Raw genomic sequence first — 14,270 nt, 5'->3', positions numbered from 1 at the left:
CACACGCGCTCCTAACTGAATCTACCGGTAGATGGCGTCATCATCACCTTTTATGTCATATTGTGAGGTAATAATCTATCTTACCCAGCGTTAGTAGCCGTCATTGACTGGAAAAGAGTTCTCAAAAATAAGTCAAAGATCAAAGCTACAAATAAGCTGATCAGCTTCAATGTAATCAGTGATACTATTGTTATTTCAAGTTGAAGCACATGTACATGTCTGCATGTCTTTCTGTACAGCAGAACTCTCTGCTTAAATTCCTAATACAAAGAAATAGCATTTCGTAAGATTGACGCCTTGTTGTTACACTTATGTACAGTAATCAGATGAGAAATTGAAGATTAGATCAGATAAAAATTAAATTTTGTCTTGAAACGTCTCCAGTCCGTTAAAATTCTCTTATACCACTTCAGCGCTTTTACAGTGGTGTTCAAAATAATAGCAGTACAGTATGTGGAAAAAAGTGAGTACAGCTCCATATCCATATAATAACTTTTAATTTAAATCACATAAATGCATTGGACACCCTGCGTGTTCTATTCTGAAACACAACATGAAGAAAAATGTGCTAAATTGATTATTAGTTTAATGTAAGTGAAGAAAAACAAATATTAGCCTGTTCAAAAAAATAGCGGTGTCATTCATCACTCATCTTTATAAAGTGATGAATTTACTGTTTAAACAAAAATGCTTGAAGTTTAACCTTTCTTGTGCATCTCTGAACTAATATTTAGTTGTATAACCATGGTTTCTGAGAACTGCTTCACAGCTGTGACAATTGTACTACACGCCACAATTCCTCTGCATTTCTTGGTTTTGCCTCAGAATCAGCATTTTTATTGTCAGGCCACAAATTTAATATTAGATTAGGGCCTGAGGATTGGACTGGCCACTTCATAACGTCAATCTTGTTGGTCTGGAGTCAAGATGCTGCTTGCTTATTGGTGTGTTTGGGGTCGTTGTCTTGTTGAAACACCTATTTCAAGGGCATTGCCTCTTTGGCATAAGGCAACATGAACTCTTTAAATATGCTGATGTACTCAAATTGATCCATGATCCCTGAAATGTGATAAATAGGCCCAACACCATAGTAAGAGAAGCATCCCCATATCATGATGCTTGTCCCTCCATGCTTCACTGTCTTCACAGTGTACTGTGGCTTGAATTCAGTGTTTGAAGGTCACCTGACAAACTGTCTGCAGCCTCTTGATCCGAAAAGAACAATTTTGCTTTCATCTGTCAACAAAATATTGCGCCATTTCTCTTTAGGCCAGTCAATGTGTTCTTTGGCAAACTGTAACCTCTTCAGCATGTCTTTTTTTCAACAATGGGACTTTGTGGGAGCTTCTTGCTGATAGCTTGAATTCACATAGCCGTCTTCTAATAATAACAGTACTAACAGGTAACTTTCGTTGTTCTTTGAGTCACTTTTGTTATTCTTCGATCCATTCCAATGGTAGTTTTCCGTTTTCTTCCACGTCTTTCTGGTTTTGATCTCCATTTTAAAGCTTAAAAATGATTTGGTCTCATTTTAGCAGAGCAGCCCATCACTTTCTGCACTTCTCCCATCTCTAATCAACTTTTGAATCAAAGTACGCTGTTTTTCTGAACAATGTCTGGGCGACCCATTTTACTCTGATTTTTAGAGAGAAATGCACAGGACAACCTTTTCTGCATTTATCCTTGAATAAGGGGAACTTAAATGACACCTGTTTTTCACAGAATAATTTACCTCTCTAATTAAACTCCATACTGCTATTTTTTTTTAACAGACTAATATTTGTTTTTTTTCACTTACATTAAACTAATAATACATTTAGAACATTTTTCTTCATGTTGTGATTCAGAATAGAATGTGCAGGGTGTCCAATGCATTTATGTGATTTAAATTTAAAGTTATTATATGGAGCTTTCCTCACTTTTTTCAACACACTGCTATTATTTTGAACACCACTGTATGTCGGTGGGGAAAATATTAACTAATCCCAGTAAAAAAAAAAAAAAAAAACAGTTTAGATTTTGTTCTCTTTTCTAGTGTTTGTTTACATTAAGCAAGTAGCTTATTAGTAGCCTATTTTAAAATAGATTATTATATCCGGCACATGACGATTCACAACTTTGCTTTTTTTACTCAAACATTTTTATTTCAATTAGGTGCAGGTTAAACTTCAGACAGAATTTTACTGTAAGTTCTGCAAAAGTTTCATCAATTTTTTTCCAGCCAGTTTTGCGTGTTGCTGTGACAGCATCTGGCCGGACAGACATACAGACATACAGACAGTTAGACAGACTGAAAATTTCCAGAGACTGGTTTCAGGTGCTCCAGTGTACGAAGCGTAAAGATATCATTAAAAGAGCGAGATGTGACCGATGTACAAACAGAACCCTTCTTTTATTTCTCAAGATACTTACTGGAAAAGAGAGGTTTAATAGCTGCTTATCCAGGTGGATTCAGAAAACAGAGGAACACACCTTGGACTCAGTAATATGTTTTAAGCATGAAGTAAGTAAAGCTAAAATAAATAAAGAGGCAATGACTGGGGTATTTTTGGATGTGGAAAAACCCTATGATTTGTTGTGGAAATAGGGACTGTTAATCAAAATCCACATGCAGTTCAGTATAATTTTATCTTTATCCATCAAGGAACCTCTGTAGTCTATCTAGGGACCGTTCACATTCACACACTACAGGCAATTTGTGAACGCCATTTAAACAAATCTGCATGTCTTTGGACTCTGGGAGGAAACTGAGGTACTCGGCCAAATTAATTCTTGTCATATGCATTAATTGCTGTATTGACAAAATGCAAAATTTCAGAAACATTTTGCAAAACCATTTGCAACTGACAGCTAGTGCTACAGGACCACCTTGTGGTGAAAATAATAATAATTATAAGTTTTGCACCGTTACCCCACATCCTGGGGCTCAACCAACTCTGGTCAGTTTGGCTTTCCTCCTGGTAATCTTGGTAAAATATATACGGTGTAGGCTGACTGGATTCATGGTAAAGATAATATACAGATATATAATAATACATATTTATATAACAATCTGCCTATTAATTAAAATTAGTTTACACTTGTGGCATCTCTAATCCTCTGAAATAATTTGACATTAAACATTAGTCTAATCAGTAATACCATTGGTTTCTTCTGTTGTTATTTCTTGGTATGAATTATAATAATATAGCCATCCCTGCCAAAAATAAAAAATAAATTCCCAATGGTGTTTTGACTGATGGAACCTAGTAACCCACTGTAAGGATCTATTCAATGACGGAAACAGGAGCACGTTAGTATTGCGTCTGGCAATTGCATAAATGTAATTAAATACCAATAAGACATACTGTAATGCCCATGTCTTTCCAGTCCGATCCCACAGAAAAGCCAATGATGGCCATGATAGAAAGGCATTAATTAGATAGAACAGTGCACCACAAGCTGCCGCGCTCAGGGCTTCTAACCCCCAAACTCTTCTAAATGTAATCTGATTGTATACCCATGGTATGTGTTGGGCCCAGAATTATATACAATTTAAACTGTGGTAAGTCACCAATTATTGGAAAACAAGTAATGCAAAATTATAATACCCTTCCCTAGCTTGTTTCTCTTTTTTATGCTTACATTTAACCACCAGAAAAGTTTTTCTCAACTGAGCAGGTAGTCAACTGAACAGGTAGAACCACAGAACAACAACATGCTGATCAAACTATGTTCTTTATTAGAAAGACAGGATCCAGAGCAGCGCTCTGCCCAAATAAAATAGAACAAAATAAGAATAAAAAAGGTCTATAACATGTTAGGATGTTGCATGCCATATATACAGTCTTGTACATAAAAGTGCAATGTCACAATGAATAAGCGGTATATGGTATCGGATTGCTTCTACTGATCAATAATGCATTCACTGTCTTTTCCTGTGTACTGTGCACATATGAACGATGAGCATGACAGCACAGAGGACATTGGCTTGAAGCTCCTCTAAAACGGCATTTAAAGGCACTTTCACAAGTCCATACTACAGATGAACACCGCCACATTGATATAACAGCAGTCGGCTACTGTACACCTGTAGAGGCATAGAACCAGGAATACACCCTGAAACGAATACACTCTCTAATAAAGCATGTTCTGTCTGAAATGCACTGTACACCTTATTACAAAAAAAAACTACATTAAAGTGTTACAGTATAATTACAATTTAATAGTTAGTCATTTGAAAGGCAAAATAATTAGAATTATGTTTAAAATACATTATGAAATATTAGCAAGAGGTGTTACTTATTTCTTGACAACACTGGTTTAACACATTGGTATGTATTAAAATTCAGTATGATTTATGATTAATAATATGAATAACACACACACACTCCATTCTGTCCCATTGTCTGCCTACATTGTTTTAATGAACTCACTATATGTACTGTAAAATATGCCCAGTTTGCAAACGGTTTTGTTATGTGCAACTTTTTCTCAGTGGTCACTCCGTGTATTTAACTGTACAATTGGGATGCATTTCATAGGTTAAAATAATTGAACAAAAAAAATAAAAAAAACTTTCAGGATGCTGAGAGCTTTTAATTGTTATGCAAGTATTAGGTTAGGCAGTTCACCGATTTAGAGCACGGATTCAGGCCCCACACTTGAACACCACATGAAGCAATAAAGATGAGACATTGACATTTTATAATAACAGTCAAAGAGTCCATGGCTATCGGCTTCATGCCTTTGTTTGGTGAAATTTACAGAAATATTGCCTTGAGTCATTTTTAAAGACTTATAAAAGCTCTTTGCATATCATAACTACAAAGTGTCGTATTTCATAATCGCTCTACAGGTAGAAATCTGACAGATTAGCCATGAAGTTCTGTACCGTCTGTAAGAGCCGTGGTGGAGATTAAGCATAGTGGAGTTTATTGAGGCAGCTAAACTGGACAGATTATATTGGTATCATAACGGCTTAAGATTTGATTCGGAATACAGAAGGTTTTTTTTTTTCTATTAATAACAAAAAAATATATATCTTTCATCAGTGTTCATTCTATTGTTTTTTTATTGTTGTCATGGTGATAGTAATATTATGGGATGTAAACTAAAATATAAAAAAAACTATCAAAAAACACTTATTAATCGAATCATGTTATTTTAATTGGTGTATATACATATTACTACTGTTACTATAAAAAAAATAAGATTCAAAGTAAAGCCATGCATACACTACTTTTTGTTAAAAAAACAACAACTTGCAACTGCTTACCGGAACAAGGAATTAGCAGCTTTTTGTTTGAGACACCACCAAAGACAGGATTAGTTTTTCATGCGGCAGTGCTGCTTTGTTACAGGTAAACCACATTCATTCATTCATCCATCCATCAATTCATTCATCCATTGCTTAGTAACTGATCAGCTGTAGGCTCAGGTCCATAGGAGACAAAAGAAAATCAAATTCCACACAATCCTGAGGCTGTAAACAAAGAAACGATAAACCCTGCTTTGTTCCTGTATTATTCACATTTAGCATTTCTCTACTAGATGTAAACTATGAACGAGTTACTCTAACCACGCAGGAAGCCTTTGTGATTTGTTGCTTTCGTTTATAATACAGTTGCTTGACCTAGTCATAGTTTCCTTATCTACTTATACTAAAAATTACATCACGAATTAACCTGGTCTATATACATGCAAGAAATGATCAGACGCACATCACGTCACACCACGTGATTGGGTTTCTACACGTTGTGACTGGTTCGTGTTTCGCACAAAAATCGGATCGTAGAGTGGCTTTTAATGCAGACCACATATTAGGAAGGTTCACATTTCTATGCAGGAAGAAGGATTAGGCAGGTAAACATGTTTAAACCAAAAGTTCTGGCATTTATTATTGACCTGTGTAATTATTAGTAGTACATGTCCCGAGGCTTAAACAACCCACCAGGCTGATGTGATGCTCGGTCAGTTCTGTTTATAGCAACCGTGGGTTCTTCAGTCCACTTCCAGGCGCAGAATATTGAGATGTAACTGTTAAAATCGATGAAAAACTCCCAGTGCTGAGCTGCGGTTGGCTCACATGGTGCAGGACTTGTCGAGAGCATCCTGGGGCGGTGGTGCCGAACCCTGAGCTGCACCACCCTTAGGCAGTGCCACCGTAGGCTTAGGACGGAGAGCAGGGGGTTTGAGCTGCACGCCCATTCGCGGGGCTACGGCGGGTTTGAAGGTGCTCATGGCATCGCTGGTGGAGCTGGTGCTACGACGAAGCGGGTGACGGTTCAGCGACTCGGCAGAGCTGCTCGTCGTAGTTGGAGAGTTCTTCATCTGCTCCAGCGTGTCCAGCACCACGTCAGGGGCGTGCTTCGCCGAGCTCTGTCTCTCCAGCTCACGCAGCTCGTTCAGAGCCGTGTTCATTGTCTCCTCTATGTCCTAGAATGAAATAGAGAGAGAAAAAAGAATGAGATAAATGGTCTACAATACACTATCATGAATTATGTACAGTTAAAATGACTACACTATTATTTTGCAAAACACTGCAATATATAGAGATTAAACATAATCAAATGTCATAGGTCTATCAAAACACACATTTTTTTTTTTAAAGCTTTGGCTAAATGATCCTCATTCCAACATTATATAGTAATTTATAGTCTCGGTTTTTATTCATAAACCCCATTTATTTAAATTAAGAGCAAAAATGCAAGTATATTGTGATACTGAAAAACCCACCTATAATACTGCAGGATATAAATACACCGATCAGCCATAACCTTAAAACCCAAAACATTGTGTAGGTTCCCCTTGGGCCACCAGGGCAGCTCGGACCCCTTGGAGCATGACTTGTTTGCCTGGTGTGTTTCATGGATGTTTGGCCGGACTGAGATCTGGGGTATTCAGAGGCTGGATCAACAACCTTGAATTCTTTGCCTGTTAAGCCCCATATACAGCAGGCTGTGATGCACTGGGTGTTCTGATATCTTTCGATCATGGCCAGATTTGACTTTTTTCAGCAATTTATTCTATATTGGCTTTTCTGTGGGATACAGTAGGACCAGATGGGCAGGCCTGTGGTCCCTGCGGACATAAATGAGCCTTGGGTGCTAATGATCCTATGATCAGTTTACTGGTTTATAATTGCTACTCAATATTATTTAAGTGTTAATGTTGTGGCTGATCTGTGTATAGTAGACTCTACTACTGTCTCTTATGTTCAAATAAAATAGTATTCTGTGGATCCAAATATAGAATGGCCCAAAGTCTTGATCAATAAATTTATAAATGTATAAATTACAGCAAGTACACAAATTGATTGACTCCACAGCAAACATGTTGAACATTTCTTAATGTATTAGAGATTATTTCCTCCTTTTGTGCAACAACAGCTCTGGGGCGGTTCTGGTAGACTAATGACTTCAGAAGATCCACAAAAGAAAAAAATTTGTGATGTTAAGTCTGATTCTATTTAATCTTTTTGCGCACGCGCACACACACACACACACACACACACACACACACACACACACACACACACACACACACACACACACACAGGTAGTAATCAAACCCTGGACGTGCAAGGCCACAGTGCTATCCACTATGCCATACGGTTATACGGTGCTATACAGTTGAGTATGACTTAATAACAATTAAAAAAAAGCATTAAGACACAAGACACAACCTCATCTAACACAACTAAGAACATCTCATTTTCTCATTGCTAAGTAATAGTAGTCAGGATAATTGGAACTTGACAGCTCTGTATGATATCATTCCACAGATCCATTCAGCTTTAAACCAGAACACAAGAGAGAAGGATGTGTGTGTTAGGAGCAGGAGGCAGTCACTGACTGTGTTACAGGGCGTGGTGTGAGGGATGCCGCCGCTCGCTGACCTGTGCGATGCTTTCCGGGTCCAGACCCCTAGCCATGTACTGGCCTGAGGAGGTGGATCTGCGGATCGGGGGGCTCTCCATCTTCTTCAGAGACTCGTGGCGGCTGATGTTGGTGAGGCTACTGTGGCCCGAGAGGCCGGGGTGACCCGTGCGCCTGCGTCTCTCTGGACTGTCTGTGACCACCGGGCCTCTGCCACGCACCACCTCACGAGGGCTGTAATGGCTAAGCACAGGTGAGCCGTGGGCCGGGTTCCCATGAGTACCATGGTTCCCCTGACTCCCGTGGCTTTGAGATGGATGGACCATGCAGTGGGCGTCGCTTGGGCGTGCTGGGGGCTTGCGGTTTGGAGGGTCACTCCTCTTCCTGTGACGACTACTGGGGAAAAGTAAGAAAGAGATAATTGAAACACCTTTTTTACATTCTTGGTTTAACGGTTAACAGAATGTAATTTTCACTGCATCCTTTATTTATTTATTTTTTGACCTCAATTATTATCTTGGTTTGCTCTTAGTCTGACTTCAAACGACGCACAAAGAACAGAGTTGGTGATGTTTAGTCTGGTTCCATCATGGTCACGGGTGTTAAGATGTACCAGCCTTAGCACAACAAAACATAATAATAAAAAATGCACAATTTTTTTGAGTTCTTATGGATCAAGGACCACGGTATTCTTGTGCTTAATTTGCCAGTAAACTCAGACCTAAACCCCATACAGAATTAAGATGCCAGACACCAGACCCAACAACACATTTAACCTGGGCCAACATAACACCTCAGCAGTGCCACAGACTGATCGCCTTCATGGTGGAGTGCTGGTGGAGGAAAACGTTTCCTGACTCGCTCCTCCAAAACACCCCAAAGTGGCTCAATAATATTTAGATCTGGTGACTGTGTAGACCATGGGAGATGTTCAACTTCACTTTCATGTTCATCAAACCACTCTATGACCAGTCTCGCTGTGTGTATTGGTGCATTATCATCCTGATACACGGCATCGCCTTCAGGATACAATGTTTGAACCACATGGTTCTCCAGAATGGTTCAGTAGTCCTTGGCACTGATGCGCCCGTCTAGCACAAGTATTGGGTCCAGGGGAGGACATGACATTGCAGCCCAAACCATCATTTATCCACCCTTTTTTTTTCACTCTTGGCATGCAACAGTCTGGGTGGTACAATTATTTGGGGCTTCTCCACACCGTAACTCTCCCGGATGTGGTTGTCCACAGCCCAAGATTTTTGCTGCTGGCACCACTGAAACCGACGTTTGGCATTGGCACGAGTGACCAAAGGTTTGGCTGTCCGGCCATGTACTGTACGTTGACCCTGTGGAGCTCCTGATGAACAGTTTTAGTGGAAAAAGGAGAGTTGAGGTGCACATTTAATTCTGCAGTGAGTTGGGCAGCTGTGGTTTTATGTTTTTTGAATACAATCCGGTTTAGCACCCGGACATCCATTTCAGAAAGCTTTCTCTTGCGTCCACAGTTACTCCTGTTGAATGTGGTTTGTCCTTCTTGGTGGTATGCTGACATTACCCTGGATACCCTGGCTCTTGATACATCACAAAGACTTGCTGTCTTAGTCACAGATGCACCTTTTTTGAACACTGATGTGTCATCCAGAATGTTGTGTGCATTGCAAAACTGTGCTATTACGCTGATAATTAAACCTTTACACTCTGCTCTTACTGGTGGAAAGTGCAATCAATAGAGATTGGCCACCAGGCTGGTCAAGTTTAGCCATGAAACCTCCAACACTAAATTGGCCAGTGTTTCAGTTTCATTGCCCAACCCCTGTGTATAATAGACGAGTATAATAAATTTGAATTGAAGTACTGAAATAAATCAACTTTTTAATGATATTCTAATTTAACAGGGATGATTCTATTTGTTCTATCATATTATTGTTGGAAATGTTCAAACACCCCGATTTTAACATGCCGAATAATGAGCCATGATTTGTACATACGTAATTTGTGTCTCGGCAACTCTGTATGATATGTTTAGGTTGCTCTATAACTACCTTAAGCATTTTCTGTCTTAAATTTAAGACAGTTACTAAAACCCTTTTTTCTGTTTTTTTTTTTGTGCTAATAAATCTGCACCTGATTACAAGTTTAGTGGCAGGGTTGCAAAATCTTGTTGGTGCACAATATAACCAGCAGAGGGTGCTGTACACTGTAGGTAATCTCTCTTGCTGCCTCAAACCAAAACCCTGCCTTAGTGTTTACATTTAGTTCAACTGAGCATGCAGAACAAACAAGCTCACACACTCTACGACACACAGGCCAATGATCTCAAAGTGTCTAAAGCCTGATTGATTTCTGAAAGAACTCAAATTAAACAGTACGTTACACAGAGATACAACCGAGACCGCAGACTTGATCATCTAAAGCACTGGGAGCGGTCAAGCTGTTACTGATATGCGTTCGAACTGACTTTCCTTGCTGACGTTACCAGAAATCACTGGGTTAAATAAAAATATGTTATGATTTGATTGATCGCTATGATTACATGCTATTTGGTGTGACGAGTTCTTGTTTTTTTAGAAGGAAGTACAGGATGTACTTTTACTTTACTGCGGAAGGATGAGAAAGTCTAAATAAAGACAAATGCAATGAATGATTTAGAAGTGAGCAGACGTTGTTGCAAGGAAAAGAGAAAAAAATGAGGGAAAAGAATAGACAGAAAAAAAAACCTAAACTAAGTGGGCTATAAAACAACCAGATACCAACTGATCATTATACGCCTATCTCATTGTTTGAGATTTTAGAGTATATTGGACATTGCTCCATTTATTGTTAGTGTATAATGATTTTTTTAAATGACATTTTTCAATAAATATTGTATTAGATTAGGGTCTTGTTGAGAACTGTAAGAGACTTTGATTATCTGTATAAATATTGTATAAGGAGCTTTAGAGTGAGAGACGGAGATACATCGGTCCATCGGTAGCTGTTGTATTTAAGTATTCCATTATTGTGTGAAGGGTTTTAGCGTCTCACCTGCTGATGTATGCGTCAGGTCTGTCGGCAGGGGAGGTCAGATCTCTGCTGGAGGACTTCTCGTCTCCTCCGTGTCCGCTGCCTCCCTCGCTGTCTGCCTTCTGACTCAGTGTGTCCGAGAAGGTATCGTCCCTGAGACACAGTGCCACAGGAGGACAATGAAAACTCTGCCTCATCATCATCATCATGACAGACAGACAGACACAGACAGACAGACACTCACAGACAGACATGAAGCCAGCCACCTCATCTTTTTTTACTGCTGCTTATTTTGTGTTACACGGCACAATAAGACAGAAGGAAAGTGCTACAGTATCTGCCCCCTTTCACATACATCACAAACATTGACAGGAGTAAAAGTAAAGCCATCCCTCAAACTCAGGCCCCAACCATGCATAAAAAAAACAAAACAAAACAGATTTCATGTTTGAATTGAGTTATAGATGAAATAAAAGTGCTTTATCTGTATGAGCTCATGTACAGTAAGTCATACTCACATATCCTGCACTACGATGTACTGGTGAGGCACCAAGCCGTCAATACCGTTGTGTCTTCCCTCCCACCAGTCTTCAGAAGCACGCTGGTACAGCAGCAGAGATGCCCCCTTCTTGAAGGACAGCTCACGTGAAGAGCGTCCCACGTAGTCGAACTTGGCGATGGCTTCGATTGGTTCTCCCTCTGCATAGGCAATACAAGGCATGCAATAAAATGAAACATAAAATATCTAATTTCTGTATCTGTGTTTTATTGATAAACCATTAAACCCTTTAGAGAGAGAATACGGACCTCACAGGACATATCTGAACAGTTAAAATGTCATTCAACATAGGCCCTGCATTGGCAGAACTGTTTGAACGCAGTTAGATGAGAGATCCTGCTCTGACCCTTTATGTAAGGACTCAATAGAGCATGGAAGCCTTCGATGCATGTAAAGTAGCAACGGTCCTGGCAGGACTGCCTGTTCCCATCCTAAGCTGTTGCTTTAGCAACATGTCCAGGCTGTGATCAGGGCCCATTTTAGGTGCTGCTTAAACCTAATACATCACGGCTTTTCAGAAGAACATCTAGCGCGTGAGTGGAATATCATTATGATTGTTGATGATGAATAATTATGAACTAATAATCAGCCAAAATCCTGCAAAGCAACCACACAGAACTAATTCAGTTAGAATAAATCAGGAAAAGAACCGAGGACAAGCATAAGATATCAGAAATAACCATGAAATATTAAAACGCAGAAGTCTTACATAGATGTACAGCAATGAAGCAGTGAAGCAGCTCAGCCAGCAAGTGAAATGCAGGGCTAAAAATAGCCTCTGCTCCTTTATCTCCCAAACCCCATTAAGTCAGACAGGGGGTCCCTGAGCGCCAGCACCACTGCTGCTACAGTACGTACGGTACGTGCAACACACCTTCACTAGGAGATATGTGCTTCGTAAGTCCAATATGAACAAACCACTTTTTTTTCCCTCCCCACTGCACTTTCAAAACAGTGGCACATAAATCTGGATCATTCTGCACTCACGTACAGTAATGGATGACTGATGAAACATTATTATGGAACATAAGGACCATGTGGTCATTTGTTTTCACAAAAGGATCAAAAGAGTTTTTGCCAGCAATAGGATGACACAATAAAAAGAAAAAGAAAAGAAGGATTATTTCACTCCTGACTACAAACCACTTGCTCTATTGATGCTCTTGATATAGTTTCTATAGTAATAGAATTCTAAGTGATATTGGGAAGTTTTTACAGTATTTATTTTTAATTTTTTAAGAGAGTCTCAAATGTCATTGCTTTTTAATACAGAGAAAGATGTCAGGATGAAGAGTTTTGTGTTTTTAGGACAAAAAAAAAAATCTGATTTCCTTTTTTTTTTTAGCTTTGTAACTTAAGAGGTTGCAGGAACAGATATGTCTTACAAACATTCCACATTATTAATTGTACAGCATGGTTACTATGTGATATATCCATTAAGGAAATGTTTTAACAGGTTAAGGATTTAAACAGAAAAGCATAGTTTCAGTTCGGTAGTGGCTAAACCATGAAATAGATAAGTTGTCTCACATAGGGGAAAAAAAACAAAAACCTCGTCTCATTTTCAGTGACAGTCGATAGGACGTGACAGGCAGGAATTTGCTCAGTCTGAATTAATAGGCTTTGTCTGGGGCTGACAGTCGGTTAATAAAGATGACGGCAGGGAGATCAATATGTTCATGTGTTGGACATATGTCCCCTTTTCTGTTACTACTCGGTATCGTCTAAGTCTGATAGACGCCGTGATTCGGTGAGAGTCATCAGGAGCCATCAGGGCCGAGCTGGATGGAGCACACATACACATACACAGTGCCAAAATCATCACTGCAGGTGGAGGCTAACCTTCAATATCAGTGAGGACAAACAAAGACATGGCACAAAAGAATCCATTCTTGATGTTTGAGGCTACGACACACAATCAATCAAACTGCCAGTCCTAGTGTTTATCCTACCATTCCCTATACAGTCACCAAATATAAAGATTAACAATCTGAAACGAATATATATTGAGTAAATTGTTTCATGGCTAAAAATCCACAACTCAGCAGTGTCCACCAACTAAATATAACATGCTCCACTGCACTCACCACAGCCTCCAGCCTCCAGATGGACTAGCGGGTGACCGAGGGGGAACTAATGACCCGTACGGAGTGGTCCAAATAAGACACACAGCTTTAACTGTGACTCCAAACAGCACTTGCATTGTGTCCACTTACTGTAAATCAACACCAAGGACTATTGACCTCTCACCCGGAGACATATTACTAACAGATGGAATATTGATGTATTGACACTAGCGTCATGCTGTGTCTAGAATGACTGCTGTATTGCATGTCATCCGCGTACTCGGTGGACATGAAGGACATATTCCAGCATGTTTCATACGAGGATACGATTTTAGTTTTATAATACAATATAATATAATATATTAAAGATGATCAAACAGTTGTTTAGATAGGTAGCTATAAAGGAGTATATAGGTATAAAGGCATAGTTTATTAGAAATCATTTCAATTAGCAATTGGCAATGTCTATTTCTAATCCATAAGCTCGAACAGCGTATATACATAAGGCTCCCGGGCTGAACTGACTGGTGACTAATAGCAGTAACAAACCTGAACTATTTTTAATAAAAGACAGACAAATAACACTGCTAGCATTTCAAAGATAATTGGAGTAAGCCTAAGGGATTCCTGTCAGGATGAAGGTTACAGTAAGGTCTGACACGCAATGAGGACTCCTTTGGCGGTCAGTTCTGGAAAGAAAACCCCATCACAGCACTCCATCAGAGCAAAAACATTCGGAGCAAGGCCGTGGCAGCTGACACTGATGAACCAGGACCTGTAAGA

General features: G+C 39.4%; 1 protein-coding gene across 4 annotated transcripts in view; it reads right to left on the bottom strand.

The window, feature by feature from the left end:
* Nucleotides 1–3,701: 3,701 nt before the first annotated feature.
* Nucleotides 3,702–14,270, bottom strand: part of srgap1a (SLIT-ROBO Rho GTPase activating protein 1a) — an 86,038-nt gene continuing 75,469 nt past the window's right edge. For 2 of the 4 annotated variants that reach the window (XM_053500060.1, XM_053500058.1), the window contains exons 19-22: nt 11,381–11,561; nt 10,884–11,015; nt 7,880–8,252; nt 3,702–6,417 (exon numbers count right to left, since the gene is read on the bottom strand). In XM_053500060.1, coding sequence (XP_053356035.1) covers nt 6,064–6,417; nt 7,880–8,252; nt 10,884–11,015; nt 11,381–11,561 — 1,040 coding nt within the window. In that variant the 3' untranslated portion in view covers nt 3,702–6,063. Of the gene's footprint in view, nt 6,418–7,879; nt 8,256–10,883; nt 11,016–11,380; nt 11,562–14,270 lie in introns of all 4 variants that reach the window. The other 2 variants (XM_053500059.1, XM_053500057.1) reach the window with 1 other exon arrangement.

This window comes from Clarias gariepinus, chromosome 7 (assembly GCF_024256425.1).
Source record: "Clarias gariepinus isolate MV-2021 ecotype Netherlands chromosome 7, CGAR_prim_01v2, whole genome shotgun sequence".
NCBI lineage: Eukaryota > Metazoa > Chordata > Actinopteri > Siluriformes > Clariidae > Clarias > Clarias gariepinus.
This window is presented reverse-complemented; position numbering and strand designations above follow the sequence as displayed.